The 22327-nt window shown below is 37.2% G+C and overlaps 1 protein-coding gene across 1 annotated transcript; it reads right to left on the bottom strand.

Annotated features, from left to right (window-relative positions):
* Nucleotides 1-1770: 1770 nt before the first annotated feature.
* On the bottom strand, nt 1771-8286 carry LOC109082117 (GTPase IMAP family member 5-like). Its single transcript, XM_042752321.1, has 4 exons — nt 8187-8286; nt 7994-8036; nt 2316-3000; nt 1771-1858 (listed from the first exon to the last, which is right to left on the bottom strand). Coding segments are annotated over exons 2-3 (648 nt in total). The 5' UTR covers nt 7995-8036; nt 8187-8286; the 3' UTR covers nt 1771-1858; nt 2316-2353.
* Between the last annotated feature and the right edge of the window lie 14041 nt (nt 8287-22327).

The following is a 22327-nucleotide window of genomic DNA, read 5'->3' as shown; positions in this document are numbered from 1 at the left end:
CCTTTATCTGTCAGCTGAAATGTCTAATAGTTTTACATTTTAGCCATTGAGTATTGTAAATACATGAAACTAAGCATGTTTCCTCAGAATGACTTGTTTTCCATATGAAAAAAAAGTTTTGAAATGTTTAGATAATGCACTTTAAGATATGAGAAAATTAAAATATAAAGATACATTTTCTTTTTAGCTGTTTATTTAATAAATTGCCATGGCAACGCCATTCAAGATATTCAAAATCCATTTGCAATTTAGGTTCCTCAGTGTTTTGGCATCATGTAGATAAAATTTGTTGCCATGGCAACACTACTTACAATTTCAATAATCCTTTTTCAGGTTTACATCTGCCATGTTTTGACAGTATTCAAATCGGTTTAAAAATTCAAGTTTCAATTGGGTGAATTCAAAGCATTTTTAAAAGAGACACTTCCTTCTGCCAGTTGGTGGTGCTATAACTTTGACTCATAATTGTCACATCTATGTGATCGGCTTCATGCAATGAACAAACTGCTAAAGTTTGATCAAAATCAGACACTGTATATGGAAGTTATAAAACACTTCCTATATCAAATTTCTTGCCATAAATACTGTTGCCTCAGCATGGCCAAATTGTTCGAGATATCAAAAATCCCTTCACAATTTAGCATCCTCAATGTCTTGAGATCAGAAGTTTGTTGGGAATCGGAGGAAAACACTACGATAAGTATATCAAATTCTAGGGCATGCATTTTTTTACAAAACCTAGAATAGCTGACTTCCTGTTGGGTGGAGCTTATGAGATGCAGTGCAAAGGTTGTTCAGCTTGATGAGATCTATATGTGTACCGAAGTTCATACAGGCAAATATGTATGATATATGGACCACAATATTCTAGGCAGTGCAGTAGAGGCCCTCTACTCCTGTAACACTCATGTAACACTCTCGGCCTGGCTCTAATGGCCACAGATTCCAAGGTGTGTTTTTTTGAGCATGTTAAGGGCCCCAAAAACCCTTCACCCCATGGGCTTGGGCCCTAATTATAATCCCTAGAAGAACAATAGGGCCCTGTGTCCTAGTGGCTTGGGCCCTAAAAACAATAGGGTGCTTTGACCCTTGCGGCTTGGGCACTAATAAAACAATATATTGAATTTCAAGTAAATATGGTGAATTATGAAGATCATCAGAAAATATATACTGTGTATAATTTATATTAAGCATGTGCTAATCATTTTGTTTGGATAGTATGTAGACCTTAACCATTATGAAAAGTGTTTAATCCCTGCAGAGCATTACCTTATAACTAAAGAAACATCTCTAATGAACAGATTCTTCTCTTCATTTCAGCAGTTTCTCCATCTGTGCCTCCATCAGTGTCTCTGTTGAGAAATAAACACCACTATTTTCCTCAACCATCTGCTCCAATTTCTCCATCAACACAGACACGTGTGTGTTCAGGTCAATGAAATGATGTCCTCCAAATCTCTCAGTGACAGACTGTGTTTCTTCATTTAGTTCTGCTGTCTGATGCTCTGAATCCTGCTTTATGAGGATCATGATGTGTTTGTTGATTCTTGAGCTGAAGATCCTCTGGATCTCTTCTATCTCTGCTCTGTCTTCATCAGTTAGTGGAGCATCAGGAATGATGAGGATGAACACATGAACTCCAGGGTGACAGAGAGACACACAGCGGTGAGTCTGGCGCATCACTTCCTCCTCTGAGAGATCTGTCCATGAATCATTCCCTCTTTCTTTACACATACATTACTCATCTCTTTCTGAGGTTGACTTATTTTGCCTCTAAAGATTTTAGACACTGAGTTCTTGAGTGTTGAGTTATTTCCACACAGCACGATGTTCAGCTTTGCTTTCCCAGTAGTCCCCACTGAAAACATTCATTAGAATATATTAGGTTGCAGTACATTCTTTTATAAACTGAAGGGTTTGCACGAATTTGTTCTCTATGTATAATCTATAACAACATACAGATTGTCTGCACTTACAGCACAGCCTTAAGAGAAATAGTTCACTCAAAATGGAACATTTTATTATCATTTACCCACTTCAAAAGTGGAAAAATGAATTCACCATCGGAAAAAACCCCCACATACAAATGAATCCTACAAGACTTTGTTTTACTGTCAAATGTCTTAATTCTCTATTCACAAATATCTACATTTTTGTTTTCAAAAGAAATACTAGTTCAAGTCATACAGTAGTGCTCCTTTTTTTCTCCCTGTCATTTTTTTTTTCTTAAAGACAATGTAACTATAAAAGGACAAAACAGTAGTTTATGATCATATTCTTAGAGGTATTATACAGAAAGAAAATGTTTGACAAACCTCCTCCATCACTTGCTGTTTTTGTGCTCTCTTTTAGATCAGAATGCTCTTTTTTTGTCTTCTTCTCTGACGGAAGCCCCAGATCTTCTCAGATCTTCATCCACTTGTGTTTCATCTTCATCCTCATTATTGTCACAGATGAGAAATTCTATTCTTTCTTTCTTGAGTATCTCTTCTGTCCTTCTGAAAATCTCAAAGCGCCATCCTGTGCTTACTGTATTAAACTTCAGATGTCCTCCTCCACACTCCTTTATTAAATCATGAATAGAGTTATTCCTAGAAGTGAATATTGATCTGCGTGGCACATCATCAGTAGTCAGCACTATAGTGTGTTTCAAGGCCTGGTAACTGAAGAGGTTCAGTACATATTTCACTCTGTGTCTGTCGTTCTCATTGAAGTTGTTATTCTGCAGAACGAGTACAAACACATGAGGTCCTGGATCAGAATGAGACACACAGTCTCTCACTCCATCTATTATCACTCCCTGTGGGAAATTTGGCTGGAGCAGGTGAGGATTGTAGACTGTGATGTATCTCCCCTCCAGCTCTCCACTGATTCTGTCACTGTGCTGCTGTGAATAAGATGGAGCTTCACTGTCAAACACTGCTCTTCCCAGTATAGAGTTTGCCACTCGTCTGTTTTCTGATCCATTCTTTCCTATCAGCACAATCCTCAGATCACTCACTGAAAAAGAGCACACACAAACAAAGTTCAATAAAAAACACTGCGCAAGAATTTCATATTAAATATTCTACAGAACAAACAGATTTAACACAAGCAGTAATGGTAAAATATCACGTAACCCCTTTACAAGGATTTTGTCACTCTTTGAAAATCTTCTGATGTTTTCTTGTGTTTGAATGACACAAAACACAGAAACAGCTTCAATTGCACTGTGCAGAGATCATGTTTTCTCTAGGCTACTGAATTAAGAGTACTGTATGGTGTCTGACATCACTAGTGTGACGTATAATGACATCTCAGCTATTACAGACTGAATGAGTTGTATGGTAGTTGTATCCCAGATAGCAAAATTCCTACAGGCCCAGATCAGGCCCACACATCTGGCCCACATTCCGCTTGGTATGGTATTTGTATATTACTACAGGCCCAGATCAGGCCCACACATCTGGCCCGGCACTCACCCCCCCCCCCCCCCCCCCCCCAAAAAAAAATAAAATAACTCACGGGTTATATGAAGGACTGAGAATAACAGGGTCTTTATTAAAATATGCACAAAGTAAAACACTGAAATACAGCACTCAATCACCTTAACTACTACTAATAATAACATAGAAAAACATGACTTTTTAGTGTTAGTTTTAGTCTTTTTTTGTAATTTGGGTTATTTGTCAGGGGCAAGATTCAAAAAGGTCAGAAAAAAGTATTGTGTAATAATAACTCAACAAAAAAACATCATACAATTTTAGAAAATATTCATTCAAAAAATAAAATCAGTACATAAAATGTACATATGGGCACACATATGTAAACAGTCTCAACACTCCGCAGTAAGTGCAAAATGTGTAAGTGACGTGTGCCAGTAAAAAACCTAAAGAGCCAACAGACTAAAGAAGACATACATGAACCGCATGTGTTCTAACCCATTTTTGAGCCACAACAAGACATTTCTGTCAGATTGTCAGGGAGCTTAATCTGAGAAAAGAACATGACAAATAACAAATAAAAAGAAAACTTTAAATACAGCATAATTTTTTTTAGTGTGTGTGTGCTGTGGGTGTGTGCATGAGTGAGTGTGCATGGATGAGAAAGAGAGAGAGGGCTTTACTTTAGTCAAGCAATAATTTTCTATACAGAATTAACACCCTATACAAAATTCCACAGCTGTACAATTTTCACACCCTATACTAAATTTACCCTATACAATAGCCTACTCATCTGGAATGAAGGAGCAAACATTCAGTGTAAGGGTAAAAAAATGACAACATTATTTCATATTTATACTACGGGGCCGTTGAATGCTTGAATCTGATTGGCTGACGAACGTTCTGAGGCGTGACATTATTTTCTGGGAAAAGCATGGAGAACTTAGTTCCAGGCAGCTCTCTTGACCGCATTACAGTTCCATATCACTTCGCATAGTAAAACTGTAATAACGGAAATTACAGGACTAACAAAAACAACAACATGACAGACGATTTTCCAAAAGTACACGACATTTCTCACTAGCGAGGTAATAAAAGCGCTGTTTAGAGACGCTGCTGCAGTCTAATTCACACAAGCTCTCTCTCTCTCTGTGTGTGTGTGTGTGTGTGTGTGTGTCTCTGTCTCTCTCGCTCTCTTTCTAATAACTTCATTAATAACTGCATTATAATACTATCAACGGCTCAAGCCTCCATTACCAGCTTTAAAATGACATTGTGAAACCAGCAAAAGAAGCGTTGGATGAGATGCGGAAGAAATAGTCCTACCCACAATAGCGATTAAGTACAAAAACCGAACGAATCCCTTTAAATATATCATCTGATCGATGTCTTGAGGTGTGGTAACCGTGGTATAAGCGGAATAATTGACTCCGCTTCGAGTCGTGACCGAATCACCACCTCAGGTGTGCATTATTTTCCTAATAATTCAACGGCCCGTCGTCAATTATTCCTTACTTGAATCACAGCTTAAATAGTGTTTTGACATCGACAACCCAAGTGCATTTTACCTCAAACTTGCGTCTAGTTAACTTTCTAAAGTAGCAATCGCTTCTCGGGTCGACATTAACACACTGACAAAATTATATTCAGAATTAAAAAAATATTTTTATACCACTTTTTAATGTGTGATTGTGTAATGGTTTTCCCACGAGATACCAACCTTTCGCGAACTTGCTTCCAACACTCGTTCTCATGGAGACGCGGTGTGCACGGAGTGGAGGGCTGTGAGCGCGCGCGAGTAACGTTATGTGAGAGAGACGCGTGAGTGAGAGACGCAGGGAAATGAAATGCAGCTGAACGTTTGCTCTATGAAAGACATTGACAAAGACGAAAACTAAGGACATTTAATCTATAATTTTATTTTATTTTAGTTAGTTTTGCCAAACACACATTACAGTTTTGGTTAGTTATCGTTTTTTTTGTAATGCCTCGTTTTTATTTTTATTTCAGTTAACACAATTTTTTTCAACTAGTTTTCATTTTTTCGTTCGTTTTCGTTAACGATTATAACCTTACTATTACTTTTCCGACAACGTTGAGGTCGTCTCACCCGACAAACCGCGACAATCTCCTTCTAGGGCCGCTCATGCAGGGCTCAGCTCAGGTGCCGGTCGCGTGCAGCGCTGCAGCCACGTAAAGAGAGTTTGCCCTTCCCCTACCGACTTTCACTTTCGGACGGGTGCCCGAATATGGAAGTGAGTGAGGCTTTGCGAATTTTTTTTTTTTTTTTTTTTTTTTTTTTTTTATCTAGGCCTACGTGAAATTCTGCATCCATTGTACGATTTTTTTTATTTATTTTTTTTTCCACCTCGGAAGGGCAACGTGAGTCGAGAAGGGCATATGGGCAGTTGCCCGGGCAACCTGAGCAACCCCCCTGTGCACGTCCCTGCCACATGGAATGATGGCATTATGGCGGTCCGCTCCCCTTCACCAGATTTGGGCCACCAGCAAGCCAAAGGAAGGCCCAATGTCAGCCATGAATAAACCAAATAAAGCAGAACTGGTCCAAATCAGGGCCCCCTTGATTTGAATTCTGGCCCAGATCGAACAACTTGTTCCGGCCCACATACTGCGTGTAATAATGCCATTTGGGCGGTCCATTCCTGTTTGCCAGGTTTGGACCTCAAATAAGTGCCTCATGTGAGCCAACCAAATAAACCAAAAACTGGCCCTAATGTAGACCCCAGCTGATTTTTATTCTAACCCTGGTCTTCCCCACATTTCTCATGTGGCCCATGTGGTACATGGAATGGTGGCATTTTGACAGTGGTCCACAAGCAGACCACTACACAGCCACATTTTAGCTAATAATAAACCAAATGATCCATAAATATACATTCTCTGGCCCACACTAAAGTGAGTTATGCATCAACAATGTCACAGCTATGTATTTTTGTTTGTGTTCCTGTTCTCCTGCCTTAGTTTATTTAAATGACCTAGTTTTCCTAGTTGTCCTGATTAGTTCATTTCTGTTCACCTGTGTTAATTTAATTCAGTCATTTAGTCCCTCTCTTGCTTTGGTGTAAGTAGTCCCCATTTCTGTTCAATCCCTGCTGGTTATTAATGTTGCTTGAGTTAGCATGTTCAAAAAATAAAATAGGTGGGTATGTAGCCGCCTTTAAGACTCATATCCAGAATATCCAGATCACACTGCTGAATCCTACTAAAAGTAGCCAAATTGTAATAGGCCATATTTACAATTTCAAACTTCAATTTCAATTAGCCAGTGTCAAGTGTTACATCCAAACCAGAAGTGTCCCTCATCTGTTTTTATAATCTATGTGGCATATTTGTCATGTCAAATGTGGGACAAGTTAGGCTTGCACGTTGATTAACCAATGCTGACTGTGCCATATATTTGCCAAAAGTAAATTTTAGTTAAATAATTTAAATAATTAATGTTAAATTTTAGTTTAGTGCCTAAATTGTTTTTAAATTATTTGAGCAATATTTGTCATTTTGTATGCGGGTCACTTTAGGCTCAGAGCCACAGTAGCATGTGCTCACTGTGCCATATCTTTGCCAGAACTGGCCCAGATACATTTTAGGATAACTGGGACACATTTGTGGCATCATAAGCGGGTCACTTTAAGATCAATTTCAGATTACACATTGTGTGAACACAGCAGCTTTGCCTACAGAGGCCTACGTTTCGGCCATATTTGCTATTTTACATGTGGGCCACTTCAGGCTTACATCCATTTTGTCTGAGCTATAAGAAGGCCAGCAGTGCCATATCATTGCCTTAAGTGGGCCACATCTGGATGCTATCTGGGATGGTGGCTTTTTCTGCATGAAAGCACACAGATTTAAAGTTTGGATGCTCACCCAGACCCAGTGGTGCAGTTTCTAAAGTGCTTGGTCTTAAAGGAAAGGCGTAGTCCTATATAGATATCAGTAAGATGAAAGACATGCGCGCTCTAGTGGTTAAATATGAAGTGCAACTAAAAGGAACGACTTTCCTACAATATGCATAAATGTGCATATATATTTACGTACTTAAATTTGCTTAGGCTTTTACAGTGACAACATCAAAGCTAATTATTTAAATACTTTATATTTCTACACTTATAATATGATGATAATAGCTTCTCACACAATATAAGTGAGTCTTTATTCATGTAAAAAACAGCTGATTTTATCATTTAGTAAAATAATTATATCTCCTGCAAAGGAATTAATATATTTGGGTTTCTTTGGCATCAAACAGTGTTCTGTCTCTCTCACACACAATGAGATATTTAATTAAGCACAAGTGACTTTCAAATTAACAGTTTTGGGAGTTAATCACATCCTCATTTTTATTTAACAATTAAACCTAAATATATTAGGACTAATCATTATTTTCATTTTGGGTGTGAACCAATACTTTAACTGTCACAAAATGAAAATTGTGTAATGTTAATACTTTACACAGACTTTTTTAGAGTTTAGTTTAGAATTTTAGAGATTCACCCATAATGTTTCATATAAAAGCAAACACATAAATGTTCATGCTGTAATTAACTTACTGTCAGGGACGATCAAATAATGGACTACGTCTACCTGCTGCTACTAGAGAGAAAAAAACAACACACACAGAGAGAGAGAACAGATTGTTTAGCTATTATACATTATTTATAAAAACATTTGTTAGAACTAATTGAGTAAAGAACAGTGTGCTACTAATAGATCAACACTAATTTAACTGATGTTGATTCTTACCTGTCGCCATTTTAACAATAACACCTTTAAATCTAAATCGGAAGAAAAACGCTGAAAGACTTGTCTTGTGTTCTCCTGAAGAGCTCGCGGGGAAATCTACTCAAATTCATCGTGAGTAAGCAGCGGAGCTGTACGAATCAGATTTTAGTTTCGGTTTCGATTTGGCTTCCAACCAATATGAAAAATGTGACAAACAAGATTAAAAGAATCACTGAGCAGCATGCTGTTGCTTTCCTTCCAAGCTGTGAAACTGCGCTGCGTTTCAGAGTAGCGCGGTCACGCCATCTGGGCTTCAAGTTCATTGCGCGTCTACTCACACCCATGTGGGGCCCAAAGGGGTTGCACCTGGGCTGGATGGCTATCTGGGGCCCACCTGGGAAACCCAACTGGGACCCAGCTAGTTTTGTCCTCAGTTTCCATGGTGGCCCCACATGGGTTAGCCCAGATGGATTGATGATGGGCTCTTGGTGGGCTCCATATCAAGCCCATATGGGTAGCCCAGGTAGTTCCCATTTAGGATCCACATGGGTTAATGATGGGGCCCAGATCGTACTTATCTAGGGCTTTTATGGGTCACAACGGGTATATATATGGGCTACCATATTTTTTGGTTTGGGTTACCTTATTTTTACAGTAAAACCCCTAAATACAAACAATCCATGTAATCCACTAAATGGTAAAGGTATTCAATGAACAGAAATCAGTAGTTCATGCTTTACTTTATTAAGCAATGTTTAATAATAATTTGAACATGACTTTTAGGACTTGTACATTTACAACTTTAGAAAACAACTATCTAAAAAAAGAAAAAAAAGTTAAACTTTTAAAGGGTTAGTTCACCCCAAAATAAAATTTCTGTCATTAATTACTCACCCTCATGTTGTTCATGAATATTATGTCATTATTTCAACTTCAGAACACAAATTAAGATAGTTTTGATGAAATCAGAGAGCTCTCTGACCACTGTAGTCACATGGACTATTTTAAGGATGCTTTTACTAACGTTCTAGGATTGGATTGAAAATGTTAGGTAAATTGCTGTCTGTGTGGTCAGAGAGCTCTCAGATTTCATCAAAAATATCTTAATTTGTGTTCCGAAGGTGAACAAACGTCTTGCGGGTTTGGAACAACGTATGGGGATATTAATGACAGAATTTTAAATTTTTGGGTGAACTAGCCCTTTAAAACTCCTGAAAACTTTATTTGGTAAAACTTGTATTGTTTTTATATGCATATCTGAAATCTCTAAAATAAAGGTTTTCACAAACAAAACAACATTATCGCAGCTCCTCGCTCTCCCAACGGCCCTTTGAAAAGAAAAAAAAAATTAATGAAAAATAATTGTGGCACTTTTTTTTTTTTTCCTTTTTCACAGTTCAAACAGATGTGTCAGGTTACCCTTTGGTGCCCCACATCAAGTCGATATAGATCAGAGGGTTTCCTGGAACACTCCCAGCACTGCACATACAGGCTGTGCAAAATGTACATTTTGACAAACTTTTAACACTTTTGAAGTCATTTCCAGTGAGAAATTAGTATTGTACTAATTAAATATTCACTTTGTCACCAATGATTTCTCTCTTTTGTTGTAGATCATTGAACTATTACCTCATTAGTCTGTCCAAAATCAGTTTTGTGAGGTACCTCATGCCAAGTTCACACTGCACGATTTTCAAAGTAGTCAGAACACAGCTCCTTTCAGACTGCATGACTATCTGGGGTATCGTTCAGTCACTGCTGTGTTCATTCTGCATGATGGACAGGGGTTACATATTGCATGACTTTTCAAGAGGAACAATCGCCGACAACTCTGTCCTGTCCGCAAACTATGTTTCACAACAAAACACGTGAGAAGTGACAAGGGAATAACGAGATCACGACTGTGTGACCGGAGTTCTAACGTTAGACCAAACAGTCTGTGCGCTGATTTGTGAAAAGCATAAAAAGAAAAAAACTAGTCTCTCTGTTTTAGAGTGTTTATACTTCTTTTAGAACAATTTCCAGGAGAAATTGATTGGGGAGTTGTTGGGGGGATGAGGAGAGCATTGTTTTTTTTCTTGAGTTGGTTGTAGGTAAATAAATCATTTTGCAATGTGGTGCTGTTGCAGCTGGTCAAGCAAATGTTTCTGCTTTGTTTACATTTGAATTGTAAATATCTCTATTAAAATACTGATATTCTGGGGCCGTATTCACAAAACATCTTAACTATTTACATCTTAACAGTTCTTAAATTGACGATTTAGGAGAAACTCTTAGAAATAATGGGTGTGTCAGTCCTAATTTTAGGAGTCCTACATTTTTGCCCTAAGAGTATTTCACAAAGCATTTTAGTGCTAAAACTAGTTCCTAAATCTGTGAAACTTTAGGAGTAGTGAAAAGGAGTCCTAAGTCACACTAAGACCAAATCACAAACAGTCCTAATCCACCCACTGTACACCATTGAGGGAATAGTGATAGAGCCTTAGGTGCTGAACTTTTTCTTCATAAATGCAATACATTTTGATTTATAGATACATGATAAGACGCCAAAAATAAATCTTTAACAAATTAATATTGTCCGATTACCTGTGGCAGTGGCTTTCATGAGTTCACACTTACAAATGATTGAATAGAGTAAAAAAATAAATAATAAGCATATTTGGTGTGCTGTCCAAGGGGATCGAGGGCTCCGAGCTTGGAATTTAGCCCAAACCCAAAGTTCTCCCCATATCCCCAGCCGAGAGTGAGGAGCGGAGTGGTGGCGAGTCGGCTCCAGCCCGGGTATATAGGCTAGACCTCCTCTCGAGCCGATTAGAAAGACCATTTGAATGTTCCTAAACTTTGTTTATAAAACATCATGTCGGACAATTAACTGCATTTACTAGTTTAATTAGTGACACTTTTAAAAACATTTTACAACATTTTAAAACCTTTATTTGAATATGGCAAAAAAAATTTATTAAAAAAATATGTATTTGAATAGGGCAACATTTTTATTTTAAAACCTTTATTTTAATGTGGAAACATGACACCTCATTCTACAATATTTCTATGATTAAATTGCTGACTCCTCCCCCATCAGCCAATCACTGTGTGCATACTCCATAGCAACGAGGTCAACCCCGCCCTTACTCTTAGCTTAAGACTTCAGTCTATTCCTCAGTAAAAGTTTGTCTCAGCAGCTTTGTGAATAGGTTTTAAGGGGAAACTCTTAGCTAAGAACTTTTACTGCTATTTATGAGAATTCTTAGTGGTAAGACAAAATGTTTTGTGAATACGGCCACTGGTCTATAACTCCTCTCCGAACTTCTTGCCTCTCTGGTCATTGCCAATGTAGTTTTCAGTCAGAACACATTTCACACATCATGATCGCCGAAAGGTCCACATATTTAGCATGCCAAATATCTCACAATTTTTCTCAAATCGCGTCTGATAATTCACACTGTGTGATTGTCACTCGCGTGAACGAGCACCGATATGCTTATGATTACGTGCATTTGCAATTTTGCAAAACCTGTCGGAGGCTAACGATCGGGCCTAAAATTGTGCAGTATGAACTTTGCATTAGGGTGTAAACACTGTTATGTTGTTGCCTGATAGGGCAGCGAGGCAACAAGTCAGTTTTCAGATGCAGCCTTTGTATGTCTCCCTAATCGAATACACCCAATTAATTTTATTAGCTCATAAGTACAAACTGTAAGACTGGAAGTAGATGTGTAGTGCTGTGGGTTCCCAGGACAAGTTTGAAAACCCATGATTCAATGTCGTTTGGCTATGATCATATGATGTTCGCACAAGTTAATAGTGGCCACGACAAAACTAAGTGAACATGTCCCCTCCCGGTCACTGTATGTAATAGCACACAAATTGTAAAACATTTTAGCATCATTCTTGTCTTTTTAAAGTTTATATTCCCATTTAAAACTTAAATCTTAAGACTTTTACCTATCTTGCTCTCCAACACGTGCCCTTGCAGTATGATTTCCTCCCGTCCCTGGCACTGATTAGACACTTTGACACTGCTTTTTCTGCCTCTCTTCTGGTTATTGGGTTTGTAAGGGCATTTTTTTTCAAGCTTCCTGTAAAATACATAAAGAGCATTAAAGTGAGATTAAATTCCATATTTGAGCTCTTGCAACAAAGGAGTTATCTCCACTTTGACATTTTTCAGGAAATACAATAACGGTATCGAATATTATATTCTGTCATACACAAATGGTTTCTGTGCATTTTTGTGTGTGACTGCCTTCGTATATTTTCGGATGAACTCAATCGTGACATGAGCGAGGGCTCACGAATTTCTGACCGGCCGCCTTAACTGAGAAGATGTTTGTTAAACATTATTCTTTGAAAACAATCTTTTTAATTAAAATTAAAATTTTTGAATATATTGTATGAAATTATTAGGTTCTTACCTTGAAAACACTGACAGTAAAAATCCCCGGAAAATTACAGTTGAAAGACGAAGAGCGCTGGCATCGGCTGGATTCAGGCGCGGAGGGGTGGGGGAGGGGGTAAAGGGGGAAAAGCACTGATCTATAATATAGAACAATTTTCAAATATGACTATAGAGTGGAAAATATCCTATTTTTCATGATTTTGGCATGCAATTATTAAAGAATGATACAGTAGAATGATATGAAAATCACCACAGTGATACATGGACACATGTAGAATAAAAGTCTCATGGAGTTTGCAGAAAACAATTTGATTTTCATTTTTTATGAATTTTAAAATCTGACTGTATAGTGAAAAAGATAGCATTTTTCATGAATTTGGCATGCAATTATTAAAGAATGATACAGTAAAATTATATGAAAATCACCGCAGTGGTACATGGACATATGTAGAATTTAAAGTCTCATGGAGTTTGCAGAAAACAATTTGATTTTAATTTTATATGAATTTTTAAATCTGACTATAGTGAAAAAGATAGCATTTTTTCATGATTTTTGCATGCAATTATTAAAGAATGATACAGTAAAATGATATGACAATCACCACAGTGGTACATGGGCACATGTAGAACAAGAAAACAATTTGATTTTGATTTTATATTAATTTTCAAATTTGACTGTTTAGTGAAAAAGATTCTTCATGATTTGACGATTGATGATTTATTTATTTATTTTTTTCCTGATTTTGGCATGCAGTTATTAAAGAATGAAACAATGACATGGCAGTTTCGTTTTATCCTTTTTAATATTTTTTAATAATAATTTAGATGATCTCCACATAAGCAGGATACACCATACAATAGCAGGTACAGATTTAATGATAACATATGCACTTATAACACTTAAAACGTGAATGAATTCCATCATTCTTATTAATATGAATAAATATGACAACCGAAGGAGGATTTACTAAAAGAATTAGACTGTAGCGCTCGCACGTTAATGTACCACGCACCGCCGAGTAGACGCGCAATGAACTTGAAGCGCAGATGGCGTGACCGCGCTACTCTGAAACGCAGATGGCGTGACTGCAGTTTTCCTTCACTGGGCGCGGCTTCGCCCCTCCTTTAAAGTCTAAACTTAACGTCTATGCTTTATTTTAAGAGTTCTTAAAAGCTCATTAATATGCGAAAGAGAAGCTTTGGTTTTCAGCCGCGCTCCTAAACCGTCAAATAAACATTAAAGTATGTCGAAACGCCAGTTTCCGTGAGTATTTACGTAAAGACAGTTTGTCTTCAGTGAACATGAAGAGTTGGGAAAGAAATGCATGTCAGATCCGTGCATCCGATCTGATGCAGTTATCTGCCGCTGTCCCTGTCATTAATGATAATCAAACAAAATACAAAGAGAAAATGTTGCTTTAGCAACTGCCTGAAATGAAATGTTTATATGGAATGGAAGATTCATTCCTTATTCATTTATTCATTTATTGTTATTCCCCATTTGCTCAAACAGCAAAAGAAAAACTCCACGACGGTGTTTTCACGGGTTTAATTGCGACCTTCTGAGGGAAGAACACGTCAAGGGCGGGACGCGTCCGAGGATCAGTGTTTATTCATCTGACTGTGGTTTGTTTTAGTAAACGAGGCGCAGTGACATGGAAAGTTTGCTAAGAAACCTTTGTTGAAATATGAATCAGTATGACCTGTACGGTAACCGGAAAGGGACATGTTCTACTAAGTTTACTAAGTTTTGTCGTGGCTGCACGAGTTTAATGCCTAAACAAACCTGCATGACCACAGCAACATTATCAGATATGAATAAAACATTATTATCCAACCCCACAGTCTAGTAAATCTGTTAACTGATTGTGTCTATTTGTTTAAGCATCCAAAAGAGGTTCAAAATCACTCTCACGGACTTTTTCCTGGACTGCGCCCAGCTGGTGGAATGACCTCCCAATCTCAATTCGAACAGCTGAGTCTTTACTCATTTTCAAAAAACATCTAAAGACTCATCTTTTTCGCCTGCACTTAACCAACTAATACTAGAACTTACCTTTGCTTTTCTTGTCTAGCATATTCTTAAAAAAAAAAAAAAAACTAACTGAGACTTGTCATGGCATTTGTATACCGTTATTGTTCTCTTGTTGGTCTGATTGCTTCTATTGTTCTCATTTGAAAGTCGCTTTGGATGAAAGCGTCTGCTAAATGATTAAATGTAAATGTAAAATTGTAAATGTGATGTCACTTGCAGTCACCACCTGCACTCTCTGCTACCTGCAAATAACACAATTCATGCCCATTGCTAACTGAGACAAGACGCTTTGGTGGTTAAATCATTAAAAGTAGTTTAGTACTATAACGTACAAGTCACCTGTATTCATTTAACCACCACAGTGTCTTGTCTCCACTGGCAACACACACAATTTGTGAGAGCGTGCAAGTGGCGTTTGCTAGCGCTGCATTACTATGTGTACTTTGTTAAGCTAATTGAGACTTGTTGTAGCACTTGCATATCATTGCTCTTTTGCTAAATGTAAATGTAGTGATGTCCGGTTCGCGAACGAATCGGCGATTTAAGCGGTTCTTCGTGAACCGGTTGAACCAGTTCACCAAATCGGAATGAATCGTTTGAAATGATTCGCATCTCCAGTAAGCATTAATCCACAAATTACTTAAGTTATTCACTTTTTAATGTGCCTGACTCCAAATAAACCAATATCCCAGAGTTATTCAGTTCAGTGGCGGCTTGTGGGTTTTAAAATAGAGGAGGCACACTAATTGTAGGCTATTGGTCTGGGATCCCTGTCAATTATTATTATTGTTATTATTATTATTTGCTTAGCCACTTTAAAAGGCTTTTTGGTTGCTTTTAGTCAGAAAACGTAAAGAAACCGACACACATCGAACAGGATAATATAATATCACTTACCTGGCCTATCACTTGAAACATCCCTCTTAAAAGTATGCTTTAAAAGAGAGCTGTCTGTTGTGTTATTTAACTGCTGTAGCCTATATCCAGCTAAGGCGAGTTCTCCCTTTAAATTTGTATATATACTGTTTGAGTGACAGCTTGGTAAATCTGTTGGCGATCAAATATTAATTATCGCTACTCATCATAAGTACTTGGATCATTATCAGTGCAGCGAGAGACGTTCAAACTAATATCACGTTATTTATGTCTCTACGATGATTGGTTGATACCAGGCTAGCCTCCTCTATGAGGTTTCTTTTCTCAACACTCCTCAGCGCTCAAAGTGAACACTCAATGCTGATTGGCTAATTTTTTTATTTTATTTTACCAACTAAGACAAGAGCTCAGCTCTGCCCCTCCCCCTCCCCTTCTCTGTGACCTAGCGGTTGTAAATACATCAGCAGATTCGGCACATTCACGATGGAAAAGTGTCATTTTTCAACTTCAGTAACATGTTATGGTATTACAGGTGTGTAATTACAAACAAAAAAAATACACGTTCTGAGACATGAACTGAAATGAATTGTGAATTTTATTAACATTAAATAGTCTTCCTCCCATTTTCACCTCAAAATTGACGAGCCGCCACTGATTCAGTTACTCCAACAGTACACTGAGCTGATGATTCTGCGCATGCGTGATTCAGCGTGAAGCTATCGAACAGTACATGATTGCCTGAACTGAACTAGTTATTTTGGTAGTCTGTACCTGTATTTGGGTGCTTTAGTTGCAAGTCTTAACTTATCTGATCATGATGATGTTTTAACTGACTGAAGTTATGATTATTTATTTATTTATTTATTTATTTATTTATTTATTTATTTATTATAACTTTATATATCTGAATGCGTATTTTCATCCTGGCCCGGGACAATAGACTTGATATCATTACGATATCATGAATAACATAATTACATTAGGGAGTTAAAGAACCAGTGAACAGTTTTTTTTTTTTACTGGTTCATTGAAAGAAACTTTCCGGAAGAACCGGTTTGGGGAAAAGAACCGGACTTCCCATCACAGGCGACTGCAAGTGAAGAACCGGTGTCTGATAGTGCAAGTGCATGTCTGCAGCCAGACCCTATTGGCTCTAACTAATGATTATTTTAGTAATAGACTCATCTGTTATTTGTAAGAAGAAGAAGAAGAAGAAGAAGAAGAAGAAGAAGAAGAAGAAGAAGAAGAAGAAAAGCATTACAGCGTTGACTACATAACACAAATACCTAAAAGAACAGAATTTAAAAACAATTAATAAAAAAACAATTTCATAAAACAATTTGTTTTAACTACCCAGAAATGACAATATCAAATGACAGGGTTGTGGGGAAGAGCAGAGAGTTGCTTTAATGTTTGTAACTCAGGATTTTTACTATTTGACAGTATTTTCTCCAATCTTTGAAAAAAAATATATTCCATATTAATCTGCTACAATCTAGCAGCTAATAAAGCTCTTGAGAAATCAGTTGTGTATAACTTTAAAGGGATAGGTCACCAAAGAAATGAAAATCTGCCATCATTTACTCGTCCTCAAGTTGTTCCAAACCGGAATGAGTTTCTTTCTTCTGTTGAAAACACACACACACACACACACACACACACACACACACACACACACACACACACACACACACACACACACACACACACACACACACACACACACACACACGTTTGTTTTTGTGAATTGTGGGTTCATCCCATAGGTGTAATGGTTTTTATTCTGTACAAACTGTATATTCTATCGCCCTACACCAACCCTACCCCTTACAGGAAACTTTGTGCATTTTTACTTTCTCAAAAAACAAAAAACAAAAAAAAAAAAAACACTCATTCTGTATGGTTTATAAGCGTTTTGAAAAATGGGGACATGGGTTATGTCCTCATAAGTCACCCTCTCCTTGTAATACCTGTGTCATACCCATGTCATTATACAAAGTTGTGTCCTGATATGTCACAAAAACACGGACACACACACGCAAATGCACAAAAGATATCAGCAAGAATGTGTGTAAGACCAACAACTGTTTGGTTACCAACATTCTTCCAGATGTCATCTTTTGAGTTCAACAGAAGGAGGCTTATAAAAGGCTTATTTAATTTTATTGATAGTTAATGATTTGTTGAACATTGTGGGCTAAATCAATAGGCCTGTCACGATAACAAATTTTGCTGGACGATAAATTGTCCAAGAAATTATTGCGATTAACGATAATATTGTCGTTCTAAAACCAGTTTCAACAAATATAATGATAATGGCATAATAATAATGCAGGTACACCTTTTCAAAGATCAATAAACTTTTATTTCTAAAGAATATTTAACACTGAAAACAGAAAACATTTTAAATATCCACAATAAATGAACAAAACAACCAAAAACAATAAAAGCAATGGACTGTCAGTCTCTGTTAAAAAGAAATGCACTTGAATATATACCAAAAACAACCAAAAACAATAAATAAAATGGATGTAAACAAAACTGCACTTCAAAAAATATTAAACATTAGGCTCAGACATAACAGGCCATTTGCAAAAAAACTTTTGAAAAATAATTTCTCCAGCATAAAGCTTTGTTCAAATAAAGCAAAAGTGAATTGCCGTCTATACATTTTCTTTTATCGTACGATTAATTGATTTGACTATTGCGACAGGCCTAAATCAGTATCATTTGCTGATTCATAAATGTGACGAATAACTTATTAAGAGCATGTAATGTTTTCCCGAAGATGCATCACCATCGACTGCAGTGATGAAAGCATTGTTACACATCGCAGCATTGATCCTCCTCCTACTATGAACCGTGAGTCTGTAAATGGCATTATAACCTTTTCAACCACATTGTTTTTGTGTTCAAAGAAAGCAGCAGCTAGTGACACAAATAACATTACATTAAATCAAGTTATTTATAATATTTTATTTTTTATTATAATTGTTGAAAATGCTTACTATCAAATACAGGTGATTGGAATCGATCAGTGGGGAAGCGGTAAGATTTTCTTTCTTAATCTGTGTTAGCCAACTAAACAACACTATCATGTTGACAAATCAGCAAAATGTGAAACAACATCGTAAAATACATACTACTATAGGCACTGTAGACTAATAGATACCTGACTGAAATCATAACATTTATTGCTATAATCAAATCTCTTTTGCAGATCACATCATGATGCCACCCTCATTAATCCAGGTCCTCCAGCACTTTACCGGGTGAACACAGAGAGAATATTGATGGGACTGATGGAACTGTCAGACGATGAACATTTGGAAGAAGAGACCGAGACAGAAAGAAAAAAGTTCATATTCGTTGTTATGATAGGAGAATCCGGCACTGGGAAAACTGATATGATCAATGGTATGGTAATTTATTGGAGTGAAGTTTAAGAATAACGAGTGGTATGAAATCACAGAAGAAAAAGAACATAAACATCCATCACTATCCAAGACATCTGAGAACACTGTTTATGAGGTGAGGGCAGCACAGAGTTCTAATCGGGGCATAGAGTGAAATTGCTTAGGAGCGACTCTGGAACGGGCCATCAGGAATGACCGATACACTTCACCGTGTTGGTCAGTGGTCCGGAGGTGTGACCGATTGTACTGCAGTCATAGATCGAAAATAATAAGCATAAATAAAATATTTAAAAACACATGTAAAATAATAACGCACAAAACTGAAAAACAAATGCAATTTTTTTTTTAAATAACAAACAACGCCGTCATTGATTGTAAAATAATAAGCGTGAATCAAAAATGTAAACACATTTAAAATTATATACCACAAAACTGAAACATGTATTCAAAATTTTCCAAGTCGCAAACAAAATCAGGTTTCCTGCTCATATGTTATTTTTTTGTGTGCTTATGGTCTTTTCCCCTTTGCTCTTGTTTCCACATTCTGCGCTTGCGTTTTCTAGTTTTTTCAGTTAGAGTTTCATGTAAATCAGGGCGGGCTTCAGCGTCACCATTGGGCCACAAGTTATAGATTGACAGCTGCTCCTCTAGCCAATCAGTCCAAGGGGGAGTTGACGTCACTCCGATGCGACTCGTGGCTGCTGTGGTGGCAGGTGTGTGAAGCAGAGCATGTGAGCGGAGTGGAGTGGGAGCGAGCGGGGAGCGCGAGCTGGCGGGTCTTAGCGCAGAGCATAATTTTTAAAAGGACGGAGCGTCGCTCTATTTCCTGCTCTTATTTCGCTCCGCTCACCACGAGTCTGAAGCATGCTCAGTCAAGCCTGACCCAGAATCCATCTGTCTTTTACTGTCATCAACAGACTTTTTTCATTCAAAACGTGGCTCAATAATGGAGTTCAAAAAGTAGCCTACTTTCAAAAAAGAAAACGAGAAATCATACAGGGTGTACTAAAAAAAAATGAACTAACAGTGATTTATTTATATAATTAGGCCCATTAATTCGTTTAATTTTACAGCAGTTTTTTTGTACAATTGATATAAGCCAATTTAAAATTTAATCCTGTGCGCTGCGCAAAAAAGTTCATTTATAAGAATGTTGGCCTAATAGTTAATTTACTTTTAAAACGTTTATGTATATTTTTGTTTATATAATTTTTATTTATATTATTAGGCCCATTTATTCGTTTATTTTTACAACAGATTATTTTTTTTTTTTTTTTTTTTTTTTTTTTGTACAATTGATATAAGCCAATTCAAATTTTAATCCTGTGCGCTGCGCAAAAGTTCGGTTATAAGAATGTTCGCCTAAAAGGTAATTTACTTTTTAAACGTTTATGTATATTTTTGTTTATATAATTTTTATTTATATTATTAGGCCCATTTATTCGTTTAATTTTACAGCAGTTTTTTTTTTTCGTACAATTGATATAAGCCAATTTAAATTTTAATCCTGCGCGCTGCGCAAAAAGTTCAGTTATAAGAATGTTGACCTGATAGTTAATTTACTTTTAAAACGTTTATGCATATTTTTGTTTATATAATTTTTATTTATATTATTAGGCCCATTTATTCGTTTAATTTTACAGGAATTTTTGTGACTAATTTGTCATTTGTAATTTGAAATAAAACATTTCTATTTGAAAAATGTTGTTGTTGCTCATTAGTGTTTAGGAGGTAAGGCTGTGGTCTAAGCTAAAAGTCATATATAGATTTTTTTTCTTTTTTGGAGCGAGCGGGGGTCGATTAGAGTGAAGCGCGAAGCAAACTGCATTGAGCGCTGAGCGATAATGAGCGGAGCGGCCTGATGTAGCTTTGAGCGGGGGAGCGGAGGGGTGAACAGTTCCGTGAGCGATGAGCGGAGATTCTCACCGCTCCACTCCGCTCACATGCTCTGGTGTGAAGTAGAGGGTGACACGGGAGTGGATTTTCAAATCTCTCCCCGTCCCACTCCCGCAAACTCCCGCATCCCATCCCGTCCCAATCACACAAAAAATACTGGGGGAAAATCCCGTCCCGTTTCAATCCCGGAAGAATGACTCACGTTCCCTACCACTATGTTGTATTTCTTTTTGGCCGGAATCTGTCACAAAAAAAATAAAAATAAAATACAGTACAGATCACAGCATGCCCACTTTAGTTAAATAAAAATTCAAAATGTAGTTTTTTTTTGTTATTTTATTGAACTGAAAGCCATCTTAATGCACATTGTGCATTGCACACACATTAAATTTAATGTTAAACATCCAAGCTAACACACACGTTTTCTATTTTTTTTTTTTTTTTTTTTTTTTTGAGCGTAGACATTTCACTGTCTATAGATTTATTTTTCATACACAGAGTTTTGAAGTTTCTCGCTCAAGTTCACATGACCGAGACGACAGAAACCGCATGGTTTGCTTTAATTATTTTACAGAAGCACGTTCCGTTGTTATTCTAATTGCACACAAATGAACGTATACGGATTCGAAAGATTTATTACTTTTATCTGTATGAACAAAGATTACGGAGTATTTTAAGAGCCAGTGAGAGCACCGGTGCCTATCTGTCCTGCTGTGAGCGCGCTGCTGTTCAGTTTTGCGCACACACTTCAATAGCGCACATTTCTGTGGGTTAACATTAGATTGAGCGGGCCATGTAAAGTTGTGACTACATACATCTTTTAGATGAAAAGCTATATTTGAGGTCTATGAATTATAGCTGGGCTTTTGGATGTCCTGCCCGATGTAGGCTACTGTATTACCACATAGACCAGCCATTAACGGTCTGTCCTTTACGCGCAGGTCATTCACTGAACCAGCCACACCAAAGCAGACAGGAGGAGAACATAAAGACACAGGGGAAGTAGAATTGAGTTCAAAATTAAAAATATAAGCCTACAGTTTATAGTTTATTTAAAAGGTAGGCTATATTTGTGTATAAAGTTGGGGATCAAAGTGTTACGATTCCCGGTCCCGCCCACTCCCGCTGACATTTTTTCCTGTCCCGTCCCAATCCCGTGATTAACAGTGTGAAGATCTAGTGTGAGAATGGATAACCAGTGTCAGAAGGCAAATCCTGGACGATCTCAGGTAATTAGCCATAATTTTTTTGTTAATGAGTGACAGAAACATTCACTTTGTGTGTTATGATCTTTTCTGCAAGCTCTATGTAGTCCAGACTAGCCCGATCTAGCTCGTTAACAGGTGTCTTGTTAGTTTGGTTTAGTAAGCAATACTCTATATTTTAGGCATTGTAGGGCTGCACGATAAATTGCACGCGATATGCGCGTCTTGTCAGTAAAGGCGGTGTCCTGACATTTCCTACCAGGGTTTACTGCGCATGCGCACATCAATATCGCGTCCTTTTTCTCGTGCTAAACAATGATTTTTAATGTATATGC

The sequence above is a fragment of the Cyprinus carpio genome, chromosome A5, assembly GCF_018340385.1.
Source record: "Cyprinus carpio isolate SPL01 chromosome A5, ASM1834038v1, whole genome shotgun sequence".
Taxonomy (NCBI): domain Eukaryota; kingdom Metazoa; phylum Chordata; class Actinopteri; order Cypriniformes; family Cyprinidae; genus Cyprinus; species Cyprinus carpio.
The sequence above is the reverse complement of the archived record's forward strand: the minus strand, read 5'-3'. Positions and strand labels throughout refer to the sequence as shown.